Below are 23,722 nucleotides of genomic sequence, written 5' to 3'. Positions count from 1 at the left end.
GCCAGAGGCCAAGCATGTCTTTGGGGACAACGTTATTATTCATCTGTCCCCTCTCCTGACGACCTCACTTGTGGTCTGGACCCAGCTTGTACTGAAAGGTCCCTGGGGACCCCCGAGGTTGTGTGCTGTGGGTGGGAGGGTGCTTCATGGCGAGCAGGACGGTCACTGTTTCTTCAAGGAGCCTTGTTGCCAGTCAGCCCGTCCACTTGGTCTGTCAGACTCTGTGGGTCAGGGCTCCGGGGACCAGCAGCATCACATCCCCTGGGAGCTTGTTAGGAAGGCAGACCCTCAGGGCCCTTTACCTGCTGATTCAGAATCCGCATTTTAATAAGCACCCCCCAGGAATATTCCCCTGGAAGTTTCAGAAGCTCTGATACGGGGGGTTCTGGTCTGGAGGACAGAGAGGAAGCACTTGGAAAATGCTTTTCTCTGCAGCTGTTTAACAAAGTATAATGACAGAGCTTGATTGCTGAGAATACAGCTGTGCTTTGATGGGCATCTTGTAGACTCGTCACCGAGTGCTGTCTTCCTGACAGAAAGGGGCTGTCCGGCCCACTCATGGGGAGTGGCGTCAGAAGTTGTAGACTAGCTAAAAAAATACGAGCAGAAGTTTCTGCCCCCTCGGAGAGTGACTGGGCGCACTGCCTTGCTGTCTTGTGCCTCAGTCTCCCCAGCACGATAGGAGAGGCAGGGATGACGGCGTGGGTTTAAAGCTCTCACTGGTTACTGGATTCTGTTTGATCTTTGTCAGGCCATGCGCCTCGATGCTGTCCTCCTGCCCCTGCCATCTCAAGGAGGCTGCTTTCCTTCCCCTTAGTCATGTGTGACCCTTCCTCCCTTTCCGCTTCTGGCTGAGGTCTGGGGTTTGGGCACAGCTGGCTGGGCCGCGGGAGTAACCTGAAATGCACTGTCTTTCTGGATCTTCAGAACCAACGTGAGGAAAAGCTCAGATGTGGGGAGGGCCACTTCTGAGTTTGTCGGAGGTGAGCGAGCTTCGCCCACTGGGCAAGTCTGAAGTCTGAGGGCCCTGCCTCCCTCCATCCGCCCGACCCCAAGCCGCCGTCTCCAATGACTCAGGCTGCATAGGTGCATATAATGGCGCTGGGAGTGTAATAGAGAACATCCATTGTCTCAGTTACTGGAAACGGGGTATCGTACCATGGGGGGCGTATCCTAATGGCCATGGGCCTCCCTCTCCCATGGGAGTTGAGTCTGTGAGCAGCTTTCCCACTCTGGAATCGCTCACTGCTTCCTCCCCCACAAAGCTGCTGTTCCAGCAGTGACTGTGGACATCTGCAGAGCTCTCGGCTCTCCCACCCGGCAGCTGGGGGCCGCTGCGCAGGCTGCCGGCTCATCTTTCATTCTGTGCTGAGAGGCCTCGGTGTTTCTTTTAAAGCGATGTTTCTCCATTCGGAGATGGTGCCAGGGCCTCTCTCGTGCCCTGAATTAGCACTGTCCCCGAGGGTTTTAGAGGCGGTGTCGGGCCGGAGAAAGCACCTTCTGGGCACGCAGACTTGCCTGTTAGCCCTTTCTGTGGCCTTGGTCCGAATGTCCCGTTCCTCCCTGAGCTTCAGGGTCTGCGTTCATGAAATCTAGTGTTAGCTGTTAGACTGCTCTAGATTGCCTCGACTTGGGAGCCTCCCTCATGAAGAGAGAACTCGATCAGCAGGAAGACGGATGTGCCCGGAGAGGGTGGGCTGTGCTCCTTAGGGCCCGGTGAGGAGGCAGCAGCTGGAGTGGGAGGCAGGCGCCCAGCCCCATGCACCTGTCCTGGCCCTCCCTTCCTCCCCTGCTGGGCCGTGGGGACCAGGGCCACACGCGGCCTCTTCGTGCTTGGTGGAGAGGGCGTCAGCTAGCTCTGCGGTGCTTTTCCCTGAGCCTTGACCTAGCCCGCTGGAAGGCTTTGTGCTTCAGCGGGATCCTGTCCACCCTGGGAGAGGGCAGAGCTGGTCCGGGTGCAGTTTGCTCCTGTCCTCTCCAGCCTTGTGGGCCGTGAGCCCCTCCCAACTCCATTGGCTTCAGCGTAGCCTCTGGTTGTTTGAATGAGACCCAGTTTACAAGTTCAGTCTGCCTTTCTTTCCCCTTTTGTTTGTTTTTATTCCTTCCTTTGATGAGAAGAAGAACCCATTCATGAATAAAAATGCAGTGCCGCTTTATGGTAATGAAGAGCAGTCATTCCCTGGAGCTTTCTGATTCTCTGTGCCTGTGATTTAGGAACCCCGCTTTCTTCCTTATAAAAGCAGAATTAGCCCCTGATGTGCCAAGCCAGTCGAATGTTCTTATCCCGTCTGCTGTGATGTGGCAAAATCTTTTCTTAAAATCAACATTTGCTGCAACATGGAGGGCACTGGAGGAGATAATGCTAAGTGAAATAAGTCAAGCAGAGAAAGACAATTATCATATGGCTTCTCTCATCTATGGAACATAAGAACTAGGAAGATCGGTAGGGGAAGAAAGGGATAAAGAAAGGGGGGGTAATCAGAAGGGGGAATGAAGCATGAGAGACTATGGACTCTGAGAAACAAACTGAGGGCCTCAGAGGGGAGGGGGGTGGGGGAATGGGATAGACTGGTGATGGGTAGTAAGGAGGGCACGTACTGCATGGTGCACTGGGTGTTATAAGCAACTAATGAATCATCGAACTTTACATCAGAAACCAGGGATGTACTGTATGGTGACTAACATAATATAATAAAAAAACATTTAAAAAATCCTGTTTACCTAGATTTTCTCAAAATGGCATTGTCTGGCCTTATCAGATACAATATACAGAGTGTCTCCTGTTCGACTCGACTTTGACTTGACTAGGTAGGGTTTTCTCCCTGACCTTGAACTGTCTGCCTCTAACGTGGTCAGCTTTGGCCCCCAGAATCCGAGTCCTGCGAATCCAACGGGACATGTCCATTGCCTGCTCAGACCAGGGCACCCCCCATCTGCGCTCTCTCACTGTACATTAGCTTTGCTGGTTCTGGAATTTCATAAAAACGGGATCATACAGTGTGCCATTTTATGCTGCTTGCACAAGTTACGCATGTGGGTGGTTTGTTTCTTGTTATTGGGAGGAGATATCCCATTGTGTGACTACATCATAATTTGTATATCCCGTATTTGCTAGAGGTCCTTTAGGTTGTGTGCAGTTTCTGGCTGTTGCGAGTGAAGCTGCTGACGTGTTTGTGCGGACACAAACGTGCAGTGATTTCTCCTGGTTAAATACCCGGGAGTGGAGTTACTGGACCACGTGGTAAATGTGCATTTCACTTTACAAGAAGGAGTCAGACTGTTCTCCGAGGTGGCTGGTGCCACGGAGGCTCCCCCCCACTGGGAAGGTAGGAGGGCACTGCTTGCTTGCGGTTTCGTCAGAGCCTGATGTTATCAGCCTTAAAATCTGGTCATTGTGCGGCAGGTAGAGGCGTGTCTCCTCATGATTTCAAGCTGCTTAACCCTGATGACTAATGACACCAGCACGTCGTTCTGTGCGTCTCGGCCATTTGTGTCTTTTCCTACGTGCGAAGTGTCTGAGTCCTTTGCTTGGTTTTTTGGTGAGGTCGTTTGTACGTCCTCAGTGTTCATCGTATAGATGTAAGTGCTTCGTCAGACGTGTGCATTGCGAATATTTTCCTAGTGAGTTCTTTCAAAAAGCCCAGTTTATTAATTTTTAAATGTTACATTGGTACTTCATGCTATCCTAAGAAACCTTGGGCTACTCCAAAGTCACAAATAATCGCTCCCACATTTTCTTCTAGATGTTTGGTGGTCTTGTTATATTCAGGTCTCTGATCCGTTTGAGTTCATTTTTGTATATGGTGTGGTGCAAGGGGTCAAGTTCACTTTTCCCTACCCACTTGCTCAGCGCCCTCAGACAAAGAAGACTCCGTTGAGGTGACTTGGCATCTTTGTCAAAACTCAGTTGGCCATTTGTGTGGGGGCTTATTTCTGGACTCAGCTCTGTTTCACTACCCGTCCTAACGCCCGTGCTGCCTGGGATTGGTTGTTGTAGCCTTCTACTAAGTCTTGAAGCTCGGCGAGGTCCCCCAACGTTGCCTTTTCTCTCCCCGTGCATCTATTCTTGTTTGTTTCATTCTCATATATTTTAGAATCAACCTTTTTTTATTTTTCTTTTTGCAAAAACCACTGCTGGGAATAGATTGAATGGAAATCCTTGAATGGATTATGTTGAGTCTCTAGAATAATTTGGGGGGACAATGAGTATATTGACAGTCCAGAATCTTCCAATCTGTGAATATGGCATCTCTCCTTTTATTTGGATCTTCATACATGTTCTCAGCAACATATCATAGGTGTCAGTGTATAGATCTTTCATGTATTTTGTTAAACTCGGTGGGTATTTCATGTATTTTAATGCCATTACACATGGAACTAGTTTTTCTTGTTCTTTCACTTTTCAATTGTTCATTGCTAGTGAGAAGCTGATGATTTTGTAGAGAAACTGGCAGGGGAAACAGACCAGGGCGTCCACCCTCCTCTGAGTTGGTCTAGGAGGGCTTGCAGAGGGAGGTGGCACTTGGTTTTACCCACAGAAATCTCGGTTGGCAGAGAAGTTGAGCGCTAAGGCAGGCCTCTTTCAGAACACTTGAGCCAAGCTGGAGGCAGGAACGCGGGAATGTTCTGAAAAGGAGGAGCAGCGGCTGGATTGGGCGGCCCAGAAACACAGGCGGGGTGTGGAAGGTGGTGCCTCTGTGAGGACGCTGAGGCCTCACTCACAGGGGTTCACTGCCGGACATGGCTGCACTCCACTCGGGGGGCGCTCGGATGCTTTATGAGCACGGGACATGGAGCCATTCTTCCTCACTCATTCATTCATTTACAAACTGTGTAGTAGACCTGAAAATAAAATAATAATTTTAATATTATATATATATATATATATAACATATGTAATATTGCACCTCAATAAATTTTAAAAATTGCAATAAAATTTACCATTTTAACCATTTTTAAGTATAGAATTCAGTGGCATTAAGCACATTCACACTGTTGCACGTCACTACCCTCCATCCCCAGAACTTTCCCATCTTCCTAAACTGAAGCCCTGCACCCATTAAACACTAACTCCCCTTTCGTCTGTCCCCCAGCCCCTGGCTCCCACCATCTACACTCTGTGTCTAGGGATCCGACTACCCTGAAGAACTTGTCGAGGTGTCCTTTGGTCCTGGCTCACTTTACTTAGCATAGTGTCACCGAGCTATGTGTGTGTCAGGGTTTCGTTCCTTTGTGGGGCTGAGAGTGTTCTGTTGTATGAACGGACCACACTTTGTCCATCTGCTCGTCCATCCACGGACACTGGGGTGGTTTCCATCTTCTGATCATTGTGAATACAGAAGCGTTCTTCTTTTTTTTTTTTTTCCCAAAACTTCAGATTCCAGTTACATAGACCCATTCCTAAGGGTAGAGGACCTCGGAAATGAAGTAGGGGTTTGGAGCTAGAAAATTTGACATAAAATGGTTGACTAGATGCTTCCTTCATAGCGTCTATCCTCCTCTCTGGCTGCTTTTATTTACTTGCAAGCTGTTTGTTTGTCTCTCTAACGTGAGTGTAAGAGATCATGTTGGTTTTCTTTATTGTACCCCCCACACTTAGATACCCAAGTACTGGGCACTGAGGTGGTTTTTAGCAAATACTTAAAATCTAGTTCATGCACAGGCAGACTTGCGTTTTCCTTTTCCCTCCTCCTATGGCTATCGTTGTACCATTCCCCTGCCCGGTGTGCCTCTTCCTGCGCCAGCCCCTCTACGCCAGGTCCTCCTGAGTGCCACCGTCACAATCACCTTTGCAGAGACCGAGACTCACCGATGCCACCTTTTTGAAGACGCTCTGTGACTCTCCCTTTCACAGACTAATGGATCGGGGGTCCTAATGTGTATCTGCCGCTCTCGATCGTGAACCCTTGGGCTTCGGGCTTGCTTTCAGCTTTGACCAGTGTCTTGAGCACGTTGGAGCGTCACAGCTTACTCCTGAATTAAAGTGAACTGGCGCGAATGGAATAGAAATACTGTGCTCTCAATATTACGCTGAAAACTTTGTTCACAACCAGCTTGATTTTTATCCAGAGTCTCTTCTACCAGCTTAGGAATGAAGCTTCAGGATCCAGGAAGTCAGGTTGCATATATTATTAGGATTATAGAAGACGTTGCTTGATTCAGGTTTTGTTCCTCTTTTGCTTTCTCTGAAATAATAGAAGGATCTTTCCTTTAGGGCTTGCTTTTTCTATCCATGTGTTAATCTGATTTTTTGTGAATCACGATGATTTTCGGAAGGAATATGTTCTGCAGATTTTTACATTAATTCCTTTGGGTCCTTTTTGCTGGCTCTCTATAATCCAGAAAGGAAGATTCTCGGGACTTAGAATGTGCATATATACACATACTCTTGTAAAAATGCAGGCTTTCCTCTGGGACATTGATAAATATCTCAAAGATCCAGTTTTCAGTCGGTCCTAGAACTAGCCATCACTGTCGTAGGCCCAGACACCAGAGAGTGACAAGGAGAAACCTTCTTTACTGTAACTTTTCAGAGTCAAATTGAACCAGCCTTATTGGAATGCCCCTAAAGTCCCAGGCTTTTATTTATAGCCTTCCCTGGATCTCCGGCAGTCTTGCGAGGCACATAGCTGTTATTATCCCTGTGGTGTAGACAGGGCAGTGGGAGTCCAAGGAGTTTGGTGGCTTGTGCTCAGAGCCCTCCATCTGGTCATTCAAATCATGGTCATCTGAGTCTTGGGGAATTTTAGACGTGGTCTAGCTGAGGGAAACTTTCTAACCAGACAGCGTCTAAAGCTATGCTGCTTTTCCTGAGCTCTCTCAGCCCATCCTTGCGGCAGCCCATTGAGATGATCTGCAGGGGCCTGTGGAAATATGTGCAAGAGGCTGCATGAGGAGTCGTCCCTGTGACCCTATAAGGGAAAATATGCAAGTGCTGTGCTCGAGTATCAGCTCCTTCGCTTCAGAGCCACGCAAGTCCTGTCTGTCCTGAGCGCACCCCGAATGTTCTCCTCGGTGTCTCTGCTCACAGAGAACGGCCCCGACCCCACGGTGGTCAGCCTGTCCGAGGCAGTGACCTTGTCAGAACCCTCCTTTTGCCACTTTTGATGCGTGTGTTCTAAGAATATCACAGAAGACATGGTTGCTATGAGAGGACAATCCAGGGTATTTTCCTCTGCAACTTTCTCTTCCAAACAAATCTCAGGAATTTTGTCTGTTATGGAGACGTAGAAACAAACGAGTGAATGAATTCACCAAACACACTGCGAGTGTCAGTTGAGTGCTGGCTCCCGGGTCGGGCGCTCTGCTGGGTGCCCTAGGCACAGAGAGGAGGCAGCGGTCCCGGACTTCAGATGCCCCTGCCTGCTGGCAGGGACAGACAGATTTACCCGTAATTCCGGCAGGAGCCGGGGGCTGTGATGGAGGCAGGCCTGCCTGGTGGGGACGGAGCTGCTTCCCGGGGCTGGAAGGTAAGAGGCAGCCCGGGTAAGAGGTGTGGCAGTGGGTGTGCGAGGGCGAGCCGGGCGCACCGGGGTGAGGCCCACTGCAGAATGCAGCCGTGCATGCCTCGGTCCACGGGCTCCAGCGAGCCTGATGCGTGTGTGAGAGCTCGCCGTTCACTGCAGTGTGAAACACAGCGTGGGACTGGAAAGAGAGGAGTCTGGAAGAATAAGCAGAGGCTAGTTAAGATTCTGATACATCAGGAAAAGTCACTGAAAAGAAGAAGGTAGGGGGGATGGGCGTTTTCTGAGAAGCAGGTTGATCTTGGGACCAGCTGTGGTTTACAAACTGCTTCCTAACTGGAGTCTCAAATCCAGCACAGTGGACCTGAGGGAGGGGGAGGGGGGCTTTCGTGGAACTAGCTCCCCAGCTGTGCAGCGACTGAGCCTCTGGAGATGGGCAGCTTGAAGAGAGGTGTGCAGGCCAGGCGGCAGGTGCTGGCGGGAGGCGGCTGGGGGCTGCACAGTGTAGTCCCCCCACCCCCGCCCCCCGGCTCCATGTTCTCTTGTGACGCCTGATTTGGAGTCCTAGTGAGAAAATCTTTTCCCGCACCAGGGTTAGAGAAGAACTCATCTTCTATTTCTTAGAGGATTTGAATGGTCTCACTTTTTATATTTTGATTCTCAAGTATCTTTGGAGTTTTTTCTAGTGTATGACGTTAAGTAATTAAATTTATCTTTCTTCTTTCCCCAAGTGACGAGCAGTTGTCCTAACTCCAATTAAGAGGTCCGTCTCTTCCGCATTGGGTTTGTGACGCTGCCTTTATCAGAGGCCATATGTCTACATGTATACGGGCCCCTTTGTTGACTTTCTCTTCTGTAGAAGTGACCCAACTGGGAATTTATGTGCCAGTGTCCCAGTTATTTTTTAAGCTTTTATTTATTTAGTTAGTTATTTTAGAGAGAGAAAGAGGGAGCATGCACGAGCTGGGGGAGGAGCAGGGGGAGAGAATCTCAAGCAGACTCCCTCCTGAGCGCAGAGCCTTACTCAGGGTTGGATCCCAGGACCCTGAGATCACAGCCTGAGGCAAAATCGAGTCGGACGCTCGACCAGCTGAGCCACCCAGGCGCCCCTCGCACCTTTTTAATGATAGAAACTTTATATTTTGATAGCGGATAGGGCCAGTCCCTCTTCATTGTTCTTAAATATCCTTGCATGCCGGCTGGTATAGTCAATTTATTTGTGAACGTGGAGAGAATTGACATCTTTCTGATGTTGTCCTCTCCATAGGCAATGGACACTTTTCTGTTTGTTCAGATTTACTTCTTTGTCTTTCAGGAATGTTTTAACTTTTCTGTATGGAAGTTTTGCACATTTCTTTTTAAATTTAAGTGTTTTACTTTTTAAAATTGCTTTTAAATGAGATCTTTTCTTTCATTCTGTCTTCTAGTATTTATTGTTTGGTATAAAATTAATATGTGAAAAGCAAAAGTTTCTGCATATTCTACTGTACTTAAGGTTTTTGTTTGTAGTAGTTTTACGATTGATTACTTTGGGATTTCCCATCAGCTGCAAACAGAGATCATTTTATTTTTTCTTTTCCGTCCTTAAGTTTCTAAGAGCCTGCTTGTTTCTCATTGCATTGGCTAACACTTCCAATGTAGTGTTAAAGGCGGTGGAGCAGATGGTGTCCTTGACTTGTCCCTGACCTTACCTGAAATGCCTGAAGTCTTTCTCCCCGAGTAGGATGGTGTTCTTGTTTTTGTTTGTCTCTTAGTGTCTTAATCCTTTCAGACTGCTCTAATGAAATACCATAGACCGGGTGGCTTGTGAAGAACAGAAATTTGTTTCTCCCAGTTCTGGAGGCTGGGTGTCTGAGATCATGGTTCCAGCATGGACAGGTTCTGATGAAGGCCTTCTTCCAGGTTGTAGACAGCCTCCTTTTCATCCTCACGGGTGGGAGGGGCAAGGGCACAAGACTTCTCTGTGAAAGCTCCACCCTCATGACCTCATTACCTCCCAACGGCCCCACCTCCTGATATCATCACATTGGGCATTGGGCTTCAACATATGAATTTTGGGGGGACACAGACATTCAGCCTATAACAGTTAGTGCATGTATTTTATCAAGCTAAGAAAGTAGATATCAATTCCCATTTATGGACTTTTAAAAAAAATCATTAATGAGTATTGCATTTTGTTGAAAGCTTTTTCATGACCTACAGATTAATAGACCTTATGAGAAGATCATGATTCTCTCATAAGGTCTATTAATATGAGTTGTATTCATAGATTTTTGAATCGTGAGTCATCTGTGCATTCCTGGAATGAACCCTCTTTGGTCATGGTATGCTATTAATGGATTGTATTGATTTCTGTTTGCTGATATTTTATTTAGGGTTTTTGCATTGATATTTATAAGTGACATTAGTCTTTGGTTTTCTTTTTTTGTGCTGTCTCTATCAGGTTTAGGCATCACTTTTGTAACCTACTTCTAAAAAAGAAAGTATTTGAAAATGTTCTGTATCTACCCTCTGGAATAGCTTTTGTAGTAAGGTTTGGTGTTTAAGGTTTGATAGAATCCCCCTGTAAAACCATCTGGGCCTGGGGCTTTTATTTGTGAGGCTAATTCTTTGACAACTTTCCCTACTTCTTCTATGGAAAAATCGATCTGTGTACGCTTTCTTTCTTTCTTTTTTTTTTTTTTTAGATTTTATTTATTTATTTGACAGAGATAGAGACAGCCAGCAAGAGAGGGAACACAAGCAGGGGGAGTGGGAGAGGAAGAAGCAGGCTCATAGTGGAGGAGCCTGATGTGGCGCTCGATCCCAGAACGCCGGGATCACGTCCTGAGCCGAAGGCAGACGCCTAACCGCTGTGCCACCCAGGCGCTCCTGTGTACACTTTCTAAAACAATTTGGTAAATTGTATTATTTTCTGTGAAATTATGTATTTCCCCTAGTTTCAAATATATTTTCACAGAGTTGTACAGAATAGTGTTTCCTGACTTTTCTTAAGAGAGGGGGGCAGATATTTAAGGGTGCCATAGTTGAGAAGATAAGAAGTGTGTGGGCAGTGTTCACTTACTGTGTTCATTGATCCCAAGTTACAGTGAAGTTCTAGTAAGATGAACATATGCTAATCATAATGATAACAGCTACCATTTGTGAAGTACTTGGCTCTGTGTGTAGAGCAGCTCATTTAATCCTCATTACAATACTGAGATGCATAATCAGCATCTCATTTTAAGCATGAGATAATTTGGGGGAATTATTCACTTACCCAAGGTCATACAACTAGGAAGACTCAGAACTGGGATTTGGATCTGATTTGTGTGACTGCAAAGGCTGGGGTCCTTCTGAGAAGCCACAGATGAGGAGGGACCAAGTAGAGACATAGAGAGATTCTGGGAAGGAGGGATCGGGATGGATGGAAGGACCACTCGTCTCTAGACATGCACCCCACTCGAGAGGACTGGCAGCATTTGGAGGGGAAGGGAAGAGAGTCAGCCGGGTGATGGCAGCAGGAGGTAACCCTGGCTACGGTGGGCAGGTACTGCAGAGGATCACACAGTGAGAAGGGCACGTGGAGGCTGGCAGTTCAGGGCACCAGCTAGGGATGGGGAGGTGTGGCTGGGAGGGGGAGAGCCAGGGGCACTGGGGAATTAGGGGGAAGCATGTACTCATTTTCAGCTGAGACTAGGTGAGGGAAGTTACCCACATCTAGTTTCTTTGCACTAGGTTAGGACTCCGAAGGGAAAAGCTGCCTGGAACGGATCTCAGATGAATACGTAGTGTTGAAAAGACATCCCGCCACCTTCCTGGTTGTCTGGAGACGCTGACTAGAGCTGAGGTTGCAGACAGCACTAGGTCTCTTCCCTCGTCAGTTTGCAGACTGAGGAGAACATGGACATGGCAATGCGTGTAGTCTGTCACCCGTGAACATGGAGTGGCAGGAATCTATGAGCCTTGCCTTGCCTTTTCTTACCAAGCAGCAGGAAGTTCTGGACAGTGAACTGTGTCTTCCTAGAGCCGGTCATAGCAGGCATTTCTTCTCCTTGTTTGCAGGATTTGCTCCCAAAGAGCGGTTTGGTTTCCTGAGAAACTGCGGGTGGACCCTGGGCGCTCCTTCCTCACCCCCGGAGGAGGCGTGTGAGGAAGACCGTTCCGTGCAGACCAGGACACTCCTGCCTGGCCATCAGGCCTCCTGGCTCCTGGTTCCAGCCTTTTTACCAAATCCTGTGTGACCCTATCAGGTAGGTCCCTTTCCTTCTCTGGGCCCCGACTTCCTCCCATGTGAGTTAAAGACGCTAGACCCCATGGGCCCTTCTGGCTTTCAGATTCTGTGATTTAGGCAGTAAGGTGAATCAAATTCCTTTAAAGTGGCTTTTGGGTCCCACAAACAATAGCCCGTTTCTTTCATATTGTTCAAATAAATGAACCCACTGCCAGACCTGAGCTAGAGGTTTGCTTTCAAGAGTAGAGGGGTTGCTTTGCAGAGGAAGCATGTTGCTGGGCTGAATTATTGGTCTGCCGAGCTGTCTAGCCTTTACTCACACTTTCCCTTTTCAGGACCGTGGAAGACACTGACCACATAAGAGAGAGGCGAGTCACTTGATTTAGTGCAAACATCCTTTGGCTAGGGAGGAGGGAGCGCTGCTTTTCAGATGCATAGAATATATCCTGAAATGCCTCCAGGTGATTTCCCGGTTGCCTCAGGAATCGTAAATTCTGTAGCCAGATCTTTTGTGTGGTGTGGGCATTTGGGGAAAAAATTGTGTTTTTTTCCTGAAGATCACTGATTTACATCTATGTCCTGATCCCAGTCTGTGTTCAGTGACTCCCATTCTGCCCAGAGGAGGATAACGGGTGTGAGGGTTAGGGGGTCGAACAAAGGAGGCAGGAGCCCTGGTTCTAGGGTGGATGTGTCCCCGCTTTGCTTCCTGTCCTGGATCAGGCTCGTCACCTTTCATTTTATCTCTGCCATCTGTGATAGTTTGAAGATATCGGGATTGTGAGGATCAAGGGATAAAATACACTGAGAGTATTTATATGATAGAATAGAACTAGCTGTTATTCTGAATGCCAAGCCCTTCGGCCTGTTCCGGGCGTACAGGTGGGAGCAGTGGAGCAGACCATGCCCTCGGTGAGTCTCCAATTCTCTGAGCCTTCTTTTCTTCATCAGGAGGTTGAGGGAGTAAGATGCTGTTTTTTTAATACAAGAAGCACTGGCTAAAATAGCTGTGTCAGGTGCAATTTGAGCAACGTCCTTGAAGGATGTGATTGTGTAGAGAGCCTGCTCCACGCGTGGGAAAGAGGTCACTTGAGCTTGAACACCGAGGAACATAACCTAAGAGGAGTGAACGTCCTCGCCCACCACGAGCAAAACGTATCGTGTGGTGGTGTTGCGAGCGGAGGCACGAAAGCCAAGCAGACTTGGTACTGACTCCCATCCTGCCCCTTATTTTGAACAGCGTAACCTTGGGCAAGAACATAAGCTTTCTCCATCTGTAAAATGGTGAAACTGAGTCCCGTCTCAAAGGGCTAGTGTGAGGATCAGCCGTGATGTGCATGAAGCACTTGGCGTATTGCCTGGCACGTGGTCTGCGCTTGGTGGCATATGTCATTCTCTATGCGACGTCTCTAGGGAGCGATGATACTTTGTGGGGTGGAATAGGCCTGTATCGTAAGGAGGACTTGGGCCGGGAGTACCGGAGAAGGTCAGGAGGCACCTGTGAATCTTTCCTGACCTGGGAGATGCGGGAGGGAGTGAGTGTCAGGCAGTGGAAAAGCTGGATATCGGGAAGCTATGTCCTGGGTGCTTCGTGGAGAAGGGCAGTCAGGAAGCGTCTCTGAAAACCTCACCTGAATCCCTGGACGCTGGATCACTGTGCCTGTCCTACGAGAGTGGCTCAGAGACAGCATGGCAGCACTGTAGGGCACAGCCAGATGCGGGCTCCTCCTGCCTCCTGGGCGTCCTGCAGACCGGGGTCACGCGGTGCCCCCCCCCACCCCTGCGTGGGCGTACGTGTTCCCCCTGCTGCTCGACTCTACTTAGACTTACAGGAAAGCCATGTTCGTATTAAGAATTTTAAACTGAAAATTGGGTGCAGCACCTTCTATCTATCTATCTATCTATCTATCTATCTATCTATCTATCTATCTACCTATCTGTTTGAGAGAGACAGAATGCCTGCACAAGCAGGGGTAGCGACAGGCAGAGGGAGAGAGAGAAGCAGGCTCCCTGCTCAGGACCCTGGGATCATGCCCTGAGCAGAAGGCAGATGCTTCCCCGGCTGAGCCCCCCAGGCACCTGGGTACAGGAACTTCTCATCCCTCCCTTGCCTCGGTGGCATGTCTGGGAGCTATGGGAAGTCATACTCCTACCTTCAATGTGCATTTGCCAAGTGCATGGGCACCAGAAGGAACCCAACGATGTATGGGACTCTGTCCCTGCCCACCAGGACAGGCAGTCCAGTGGGGGAGGTAGGCGGCTCTGTCCCTGCCCACCAGGACAGGCAGTCCAGTGGGGGAGGTAGGCGGCTCAGTACGTAGCTATAATACTCTATAGGGCTCTGGTGAAATGCATCTCCCTCCTAAGTTTTTCAAGGATGTGTTTTCTTAATTGTAACTGACCATGTTACCGCTCTTAAAAAATGACCGTGCCGTCTCACCAGGCGGGGTCTCGGGAAGCCTGTCAGAGGCCGTCTGTGTGTCTTCCTCTCTCCTCACCTGGTCTCTGGCGTCTGAGCATATCTGCCTGTGCTCCCCCGTGTGCTGCTGTCTGGATCCTTTCCTCCTCTGGCACTGGCTCCTCCCTCCGGCGTGTATGTACTTTAATGGGGCGTCTCCGTGTCTTTAGCTCCGGAGATCCCACTGCCCACAGGTTCCTAGACCCAGGCAAACTCAGGAAGGAGACTCGGGCTGGCCGGCTTGGGTTAGGGCAGCCCAGAGAGTTATAACCTGGGAGCAGGAGGTGGCTGCAGGCCCCGTAGTGTAGCTGTGGCTGCCCAGAGGCCGCCTGTGGCAGAAGGCGCTGCTCTCTGAGCCGTGGAGCACGGCTGGGCAGGTGTCCCCACCATGGATACGGCAAACTCCCAGCAGGGAGGGGTCTGCGTCAGTCCTCCACGGGAACTCTGTCAAGGAGCTCAGGGCAGAGACAGGACAGACTCAGTCCAAGGTCCTCTTCAGACATTTTGATGCTGCGAGCTGGCACCTAAGTGAAACCTTACAGGATAGAGGTGATTTGGCTACATGCAAGAGAGGCATTTTTGATAAGAAAATATGTGTATGAAGTTGGGCTGCTGTGAGTTTCACATAGGCCCATAAGCATTTTCAACATTTTTGCTGATAGCTGCCCATCGATTTTTGGACAAGGTTGATATTTTTTATTGTGGTACAATGTATGTATCATAAAGTTTGCCATTTTCACCCTTTTTGAGTGTACAATTCAGTGTCACTCAGCACGTGAACATTGGCATGTAGCCGTCACCACCGTCCGTCCCAGGGCTGCTTCATCGTCCCCAGCTGTAACTTATCTCCCCAAACTGAAACCCCCCATTGAACACTAACCCCCCATTCTCCCTCCCGGCCCCTGGCAGACACCACCCTACTTTCTGTCTCAATGATTTCGATGACTCTAAGTACCTCGTATAAATGGAATCATACAGCGTCTGTCCTTTTGTGACTGGCTTACTTCACGAAGCCCGACGTCCTCCAGGTTCACCCGTGTTGTAGCAGGTGTCAGAATGCCCTTCCTTTTTAAGGCTGACAGAACCCCATTGTGCGTAGAGACCACATCGGTCTATCTAGTCATCCATCAGCGGACGTGTGCGTGGTGTCCACTTCGGTCTGTTATGAATAATGCTAGCAGTCCTTCATTCTTAAATTATAGATGAGATGGTTTTCCCCTCAGCATCATCAAGAAGTTGTTTTACTAATGAAAAGGACCTTAAAGACTTAATCTAACTTCTTCATTTCCTAGAGGGAAGCTCTTTCCATTCAGACAAGTGAACAGCCCAGGGACACACCATGCCTCCTTTGGACTCACTTGCCATCTCTCTGTCCTAGACTTACCTAAAATTGTGAGAGCTTTGGTAATGACAGCAGCGTGGCCTCAGGTAGGATCTTTAGTCCTGAAGAGCGTTGTAGACTTGGAAAGAATCCCATGGACCGAACTTTTTTGCTTAGGACTTTTTGGTCTCAAAATATATATTGAACATTCAAAAGAGCTTTTATTTATCTGGGTTATCTGTATATATTTATCATATTCAAATCAAAAAGTGGCAGATTTTTCAGGTATTTATTAATTCATTAAAAATATATTTATGAAAAGTAACAGCATTTACCAAAACAAGCTAATTTGTGAGAGAATAGCACGTTTTATATTTCTGCAGGCATCTCCCATATCTGGTCTGATAAAGATTGCCGGGTTCTCGGATCTGCTCCTGCACTCGGATGGTTGTGGGCGTTGTTTTAGGGGAAGCACATAAAGAAAATCTGGCCGCACAGATACCTAGTCCGAGCAGAATAGTTCAGAAACCCGTCGGCGCTCTTCTTTGACACTACACCAAACACGGGCAAGGGCTAGCTCCTTAAAGGCTCGTTGCAACGTGGGATCCGAAGCTGAGTCACAGGACGCTTCTTCCTCCGTTACGTTAGAATGTTTGCCCTTATCTCGTACACTGGATGGATCCTTGCTCCTGTGTGATATTCGACCTCAGTGTTCACGGAACAGTTCAGATCTGAATGCTGACGTACCGTGTTATACCAGGTCAGAAAAGTGCATTGGCCAGTGTCTGTCCCCATCTGATCAGGAAGGTCTCTGCTGAGAAGCTGTCGTGCTCATGTTGGTGGGTACAAGGGTTCGAAATTCTCACTTCCATTTGGAAACTCAAATTTTATCATTGGCAACCAATGCTGTCATTGTTTACCTTGACGTGGTAAGGTCGCTTTGTTCCCAGTTGGGAAGATGTTAGTCAGACGCTCAGCGTGTGTCCTTGTAGTGTGTGTATCATTTCTTCGTTGGTGCGCACGCGAAAAGCAGCCTAGTGTGACGTGTGCCTCAGACAGCGCGCACTTGCTTTTCCTCTGACAGCCGTTGTCCTTGGGTCATCAGGAGAGGGGCTGTTCGCATACTAACCATTTCATCACACGGGATCCCCAGAAAGGTGCATCCTCCAGGCTGGGATTTAATAAAAGCAGCGATTTGTGCCGCTCCACGACACACACTCTGACGTGACAGTGACGTTTTCACTTTTACTGCAAGTGTGTGGTGAGGAACACGGTGACCTCTAGTTTAGTCTGGTGTCCCTGCTCTGACGCGTGCTAAGAGGCTGGCAGCATGAGCCCCTTGCCTTTGCACCACTGACGCAGGAAAAGAAGAATAACACTTCAGTATTATGAAAGTACCTGGGCCTCCTGCACGCCCTAAAAGGGCTTGGGGGACCCCTAAGAGCTTCACACGGTGATCTGTAAATTGCTGACACCAGCTGCGTCCTCGGATCTTGAGTCCGCTGTGAGCCTAGAAGGAAAAGACACTGTCAAGAGTCCACACCCAGGTCCTCCTCGGCATCCGGCGCCTTTGTCGTAACTCCACAAACACGCTCACAGCCCTCCTGGGGAGGGAGCCAGGCCTGCAAGGCAGAGTTGGGTGTTGAGTTTCTGAAACCACGTCCTGGTGGTTATTTGAAAACTATTTGGCATTTTCAACTCCCATCTCCTTCTCAACATTGAAATTTAATAGCATGCAGTTGACACCCTGATGATGTCAGGCTTTTGGGTCTTGACTCCATCTGTTGGCAGCATGGCTCTGGAGCTTCTCCTAGATGAAAATTCCTGCCTCGGAGCAAAAGTGAAGGAGCAGTGCGTCTGTCCAGAAGATGATGCCTGAGCTGTACGCATTTGTATTGTGACGTTTGCACCCCACTGGGTCTAACAGTCCCCTTCCCTCTCCTTTGCAGCAATGGAGGAGTTGATAGTTGAACTTCGTCTCTTTCTCGAACTCCTGGACCATGAATACCTAACGTCAACCGTCAGGGAGAAGAAGGCAGTGATCGCCGACATCCTGCTGAGGATACAGTCGTCCAGAGGTGCGTCTGCTCCTTCCTCCTCCAGCCTCCTGCGGTCTCTGAGCCGCCCTTCATCCACCACCTTGCTAAGACACATTCATTTGCTCGTGAACATATCGATTCATTGCGCTGTCCCCGAGGGCCTCCCCGCGTGCCAGTGCTGCGTCTCCAGGCGCAGGGAGGCAGTTTCCAGACGAGAGCCTGTAAGGAGCTGATGGAACAGTGGGTGATGGTGCTCCAGTTCCATCATCTCTGTCCGCTCCTCTCCTGCAGTTTCCGCCTGGGAGGAACGTCGTGGGGGTCAGAGGAGTTGACCTAAAATGCCTCCAAACAGTGCCTGACCCGCGGTAAACCCGCAGTCACCAGGGCTGTGACTTTCTCCTGTTGCTCCTGTTAGCAGAGGTGGCCCTCCTTCCCAGCCTCAGGCCCTCTGCCCGTTCCCTTTGCTTGGCCGTTCCCCACTGCGGGTGTGGACGCACCGCGGCGCTTGGGCCTCTGGCCTCGGGAGCTGCTGTTGGCTTTCCCTGATGCCCTTTCCTCTTCCTCTGCCCGATGGGTTCCTACCCTCTGTCTCTCCGTACGTGCTTTCTGATGCTTTCCAACTCGCTCGTTCTCCCCTGAGCTCTTTAGTTAGCCTTGGGCCCGTCTGCTTGATTGTTTTTAGTGGTAGAATTCCCATTTGTTCTTTTTCTGTGTTCCCTTTTTTACTGTTCCCCGTTCTTTGCCAGAATTCACCGCCGCACTCCTGGCGGTCAGGCGCTGTGTCTTCACAGCCCTCTCCCTGCCTGCGCATCATGCGTGACCCAGTCAGACGACTGTTGTTGCACGGTTCTTCTGCGGGTCTTCCGGGGGGGGGGCCTGCTCTGGCCTGGAAATAGTCCTGCGCCCAGATTAAAGCTGGTTCCTTCCTTTCCTGCCTTTGCTGGCACAGTGATCATCATGTTTCCTAAGGTGCTTGTGTATAGACTTGTCTTCCCAACTTGAGTACGGGGGCGCTGAGGGCTCGAGCTTAAGTCAGCTGCACACGCAGGGCGCCCCTGTGTTCCAGTGTCTGTAAGAGGGCATCTGATACAAACGTACTGCTTCCCGGGCCACACCCGCCCCTGAGTCCGTGGGTGATACTGACCTGAGTGGACGTTCGGCCAAAGCAGCTCACCTCTATGAGGCCGCGTGGCGTTGGAGGAACGTAGGCTTCGCTGCCAGCTCCAGCCTTTCTACCTGCTAATGTTTCGATTAGTTCTGTAACCTCTTTTTATTCCCCAGCCATAGATTCCCCACCTGGAGAAGAATAGCAGGATTGTTCTACAGACTTAGAGGGAGCAGATATTGGCCAGGCGTTCGTGATGGGGCTGAGGGAGAGACAGCTGCTGGCCGTACCGGCCACACCCTCCTCCCCCTCCTCACCCAGTTCTGTGGTCTGGTGGATGCTTTCAGGTTTCGAAGTGAAGGACCGTGCTCAGAGGCAGGAGACCCCCAACAGCCTGCCGGCTCCGCCCCAGATGCCTTTGCCGGAGATCCCTCAGCCGTGGCTGGTGAGTGCGTGTTCCTACCGTCGCAGCAGAGCTGCTGGGCCCCTGGGCCACTCGAGGCTCCGGGCAGGTGATAACAGCCCAGATCTGGAGGAAAGGAGGCCTTCTCTTGCTAGTGGGTTTCCTGGGCTGCTGGTGATAGACAAGCGGGAGGCTGGTGTCTGCTTGAAAACTGGTGGAGCTAGAGGTCCATGGAAATCTGTTAAGTCAGATTTTTTTCTTTTTCAATCAGAGGCTTTAGCAGGCACAGCAATGGCATAGAGCCTGGGGACTTGACCCTCTCTAACTAACTCTGGATTTGAATACCGTAGTCTGCACCTTTCATATTCATTATTATGCTTTTACTGGGATAAAACGTACGTACACATTCCAGGAATGCGTATTTTACGTGATGTGCATTCAGAATGTGTTTTGGAGTTCTTTCGCCACCTTTGCGGTCTTGGAATGCTCACACGTGCCATTTAGCTTTTTTTTTTTTTTTAAAGATTTTATTTATTTTTTTGACAGAGAGACAGCCAGCCAGTGAGAGAGGGAACACAAGTAGGGGGAGTGGGAGAGGAAGAAGCAGGCTCCCAGCAGAGCAGGGAGCCCGATGCGGGGCTCGATCCCAGGACCTTGGGATCACACCCTGAGCCGAAGGCAGACGCTTTACACGACTGAGCCACCCAGGCTCCCTGCCATTTAGCTTTTTCTGTCTTTTGCTGTTGGCTCATTTGCTTACTCAGGACAATTTGACTTTCATTCAAAATCAGAGCAAACTCAGTGACTTGGCAATTCTCTTTGTAATGTGTGCTTTCTGTATGGGGCATTTTTTTGGAAGAGTTTATTTATTTATTAGAGAGGGAGAGTACCACACGAGAGAGAGAGAGAGAGAGCAAGCATAGGGGCAGGGTGAGAGGGAGAAGCAGGCTCCCTGCTGAGCAGGAAGCCTGACATGGGGCTCAGTCCCAGGACCCCGAGATCATGACCTGAGCCGAAGCCAGATGCTAACTGACTGAGCCATCCAGGCGCCCCCTGCATGAGTCATTTCTTCATCTCACCACCAGGACGAGGACTGCAGGAGAGCTGGGCCGTGTCCCATTTACCTCCAGCTCTGCCTGCGCCCCAGCCTGGTGGCTGGTGTCCAGTAGATGCCCGTTAATTATCATTTTAGAGCGGGACGGAGGACATTAGCACTCCCTGGGTCCCTACCGTGTATCACACACCACACTTGTCACTTTCTCACATGTAATTTCATTTAGTCCTCACAGCTTGAACTCAGAGAGCCCCGCACGTGAAGAGCACGCAGACCCAGTTTCCAGACGAGGAAATTCAGGGTCAGTGACTGTACGTGATGTGCTCAAGATCACACAACAGGCAGGAAAAGGCAAAAGTCGTAATAGGTTCTTTGGGTTCGAGTGCGGTCTTTTCTGGGCGTCGCTACTTCAGCGGTGTGGCCGCAAAGCCAAGGCAGGCCCACAGCGCGGAATAGAGAGGTTGTGTCAGGAACCGAAGGCTGCTCCCAAGCGGGGGCCTGGGGAGGCGGCAGAACACAGAGCACGGCCGCCGCAGGACCCGCCTGCCACGTCCTCGTCTGAGTGTGCTCGCTGACCGTCGCGTCGCTGTGCCGCAGACACTCACGTGTCTGAAAGGCTGTCACGGTGCTGCCATGCTCCAAGAGAGCCGTGAAGACCTTGAGTGCTTAGAGCAGGGGCCTGGCGGATCTGTGCCCTGCACGAGAGCTTGCTGCTACTACAGAGAGCAGCGCTTCCCCAACCTTCACGGTCTCTGAACCCCTGGAGATCTTGTGAAAACGAACCTTCCAGTCTGCTAGGTCTGCATGCAGCTGTAAGTGCTGCGTTTCCAGTAAGATCACTGTAGAAAATTGGGGGGAAAGCCCTAAGAGTAAGTAAAAGTCACCTGCATTTCCCTCTTCCTGGGAGAGCCGCCAACTTCCTTCCCCTGTGCCGTCGGGAGCAGGACCACGGGCCTCAGTCCACGGAGAGTCGCCGTGAGTGTGAGTGCCGCATGCTCCCTGGGTTCACAGGGCTGGGGATGAGGCAAGGATGTGCACGTCTCCTTGGTAATTATCGCATTCCTAGCATGATGAGCTAGCGAGTTAGAGACGACAGCAACCAAATCAATTTCATCAATTTCTGTGGCCACTAGGAAAATTTAAATTACCTGTGTGGCTCACTTTTTCTCTGTTTTAAATTGCATGTGTAGTTTCACTCTTTATCTGTTGTTTTATACATTGAATCTTTCTGCCATTGAGAGTATATTGAATGTATGATTTTTAGATGCTGTTTTTATCTTTTTAACATTGTTATGTATTTTCCCTCTTTATAAGCTTCTTTTTAATTATTTTCCCTTTTTTTCCAACTCATCCTGTTTGTTATAGAAACTGACTTGATTGGCTTTCATTTTTTTCATGTGTTATTTGTTGTTTTATTATGATTTAAAAAAATTTTTAGATCATTGAAGCGTCTGCCTTCGGCTCAGGTCACGATCCCAAGGTCCTGGGATCGAGTCCCGCATAGGGCTCCCTGCTCAGCGGGGAGCCTGCTTCTCCCTCTCCCTCTGCTCCTCCCTCTTGTTCGTGCTGTCTCTCTCTCTCAAATAAATAAACGCTGGCCCCGTTGTTTTAGATAGAATGCAAAACTGTAGGCCAGAATGTTTGTGCACAACACTGATCCTCACGGACCTCATCTGCCTGAAAGAGGTAGAACTGGCTGAGCGGGCAGCAGTTCATTCATGTCTAGGTGTTGTCTTTGGACTCACCTGGGCTTTCTCCCCTCAGCTCGTCTGAGCCCGTGGCCCTTGCACCCTCTCAAGGTGCTGCCGCCCGTAGTGCAGATCGGGAAAGGGGTTTCCAGGCTGCAGCCCCCCTCCCACCAGAGCAGGAGGCTTCTGTGTGACATGCCATGTACCTCCCCTGGACTGAGACACACGTCCCGTATGGTCCGGGCCAGGTGGAGGGACTGTCACTCTCAGTGCCGATTTCAGAAGAAGCATACTCATCAAATCGTCAACGTTTTCTGCCGTTTTTGACCCCTGGATAATCAATCCATTTCCACTGATTTTTCCTCAGATAGTTTGCTGTTCCCTCACTTGTGTGTGCTCTTTCTCTCTCTCCTGTCCTCGCCGCTCGCTGTGCCTGGCTTATACTCCAACGCTGCCTTTGGCCGCAACATGGCAGAGTGTCCTGGTTTAAGGGAGAAGTTTTAAAAAAGGTATACATAGGCGTTAAATAGTAAAGTTTAAACAAGGAATTTTTGGGTAGGATTCTGACCAGTAGGTAATATCTCCCGACTGGTGCCTAACACATGGGTATGTAGAGAGCTTCTCTGCCTCCGAAACCCCTGGGGTTTTGATGTGGGGCCAGGGGCTACGTTCCTTGAGTATGGGGCCCCGCACTGTAGGCTGCTTTTCTTTTCTGCATATACCTGTGGCAGTTAGTGATTTCCAGGTTTTGTTTCCTTAAAGTGGAGTAAAATGTAGACACTCAGGAGCCAGCCTGAGTTTGGAGCCGCCGGGGCTTCGAGTGCTGTGCTATTCTTTCCTCGTCAACGTGCCCACCCTGATAGGATGGTTTTCTTTCCTTCTTTCGTGGTTTGTCTTGACCAAAGCTTTCTTTGTTGTTGTTTTTTTTTTGTTAAGATTTTACGTATTTATTTGAGAGAGAGAGAGAGAGCACACACGTGCACAAGAGAGCATGAACAGGGGAGGGGCTGAGGGAGAGGGAGAAGCAGACTCCCCGCTGAGCAGGGAGCCAGACATGGGACTCGATCCCAGCACCCTGGGATCATGACCTGAGCCGAAGGCAGATGCTTAACCAACTGAGCCACCCAGGTGCCCCTCTTCTCTTTTTTTAAAAAACATTTTATTTTTACATAATTTCTATACTCAGCATGGGGCTTGAACTCATAACCCCGAGAGGAAGAGTCACACACTTTACAGACTGAGCCAGCCAGGTGCCCCTTGACTGAAGCTTTCTAAAAAGAATCATCTCAGAGAGTCATCACCTCTCCTTTTGCACTCATTATTTCGCTGGTTTATTGATGTAATAGCGAAGCAAGTTAACATCGATATGGTAATAAGTATAAGCATTTACAGAACAAGGCTGACTCTTTGTAAATGTGCGGCTCAGCTGAGGGGACTCTGCAGGGCTCTCTGGAGGGGAGCCTGTCATTGACCATGAATATTTAGCATTTTGCAGACATCGTTGGGGCATTTTGCAGAGAGAACGAAGAACAGGTGTCACTTCAGCAAGTCGGGAAGCAGAGACTGGTTACAATGGCTCTACTGTATTTTTCTGATAGTTTTCAGTGAATTCATTATTCAGCAAGAAAGGCGGTCATTCGGTGGATTCACTCTGCTTCTGATGAATTAGCTTGTGGCCGGTTGGTCATTTGCTGTGGGCAGGTTGACTTTCAGGAGAATTCACATCTGGGCCGGAGATGGCATGGCCAGGTGGCTGTGCCACAGGGGAGGGCACATGAAGGAAGATACAGGTGGCTAGGCACGCGGCTCTCTGTGCTGGGGAATGGGATTTGGGCAGGGTCTGCCAGTGAGGCTGCCATGCTGCAGGGGCCAGACATGAGGGGCCCTAGGGAACTCCCATCAACACCGCTGAGAATGGCTGAAGGACGTGTTTCAGTGTAAGATCAATGACACTCCCACCAGGTCTTCTCCATTGAACCGC

The 23,722-nt window shown here is 49.6% G+C and overlaps 1 protein-coding gene across 4 annotated transcripts in view; it reads left to right on the top strand.

The window, feature by feature from the left end:
* AFAP1 (actin filament associated protein 1) overlaps positions 1-23,722 on the top strand; it is a 144,526-nt gene that overhangs the window by 49,360 nt on the left and 71,444 nt on the right. For 2 of the 4 annotated variants that reach the window (XM_040625223.1, XM_040625222.1), the window contains 3 exons: positions 11,508-11,695; positions 17,402-17,530; positions 18,944-19,041. In XM_040625223.1, the coding sequence (XP_040481157.1) occupies positions 17,404-17,530; positions 18,944-19,041 (225 nt within the window). In that variant the 5' untranslated portion in view covers positions 11,508-11,695; positions 17,402-17,403. The remainder of the gene's footprint in view (positions 1-11,507; positions 11,696-17,401; positions 17,531-18,943; positions 19,042-23,722) is intronic. The other 2 variants (XM_040625225.1, XM_040625224.1) reach the window with 1 other exon arrangement.

This window comes from Ursus maritimus, unplaced genomic scaffold, assembly GCF_017311325.1.
Source record: "Ursus maritimus isolate PB19 unplaced genomic scaffold, ASM1731132v1 scaffold_8, whole genome shotgun sequence".
Lineage (NCBI taxonomy): Eukaryota > Metazoa > Chordata > Mammalia > Carnivora > Ursidae > Ursus > Ursus maritimus.
The sequence above is the reverse complement of the archived record's forward strand: the minus strand, read 5'-3'. Positions and strand labels throughout refer to the sequence as shown.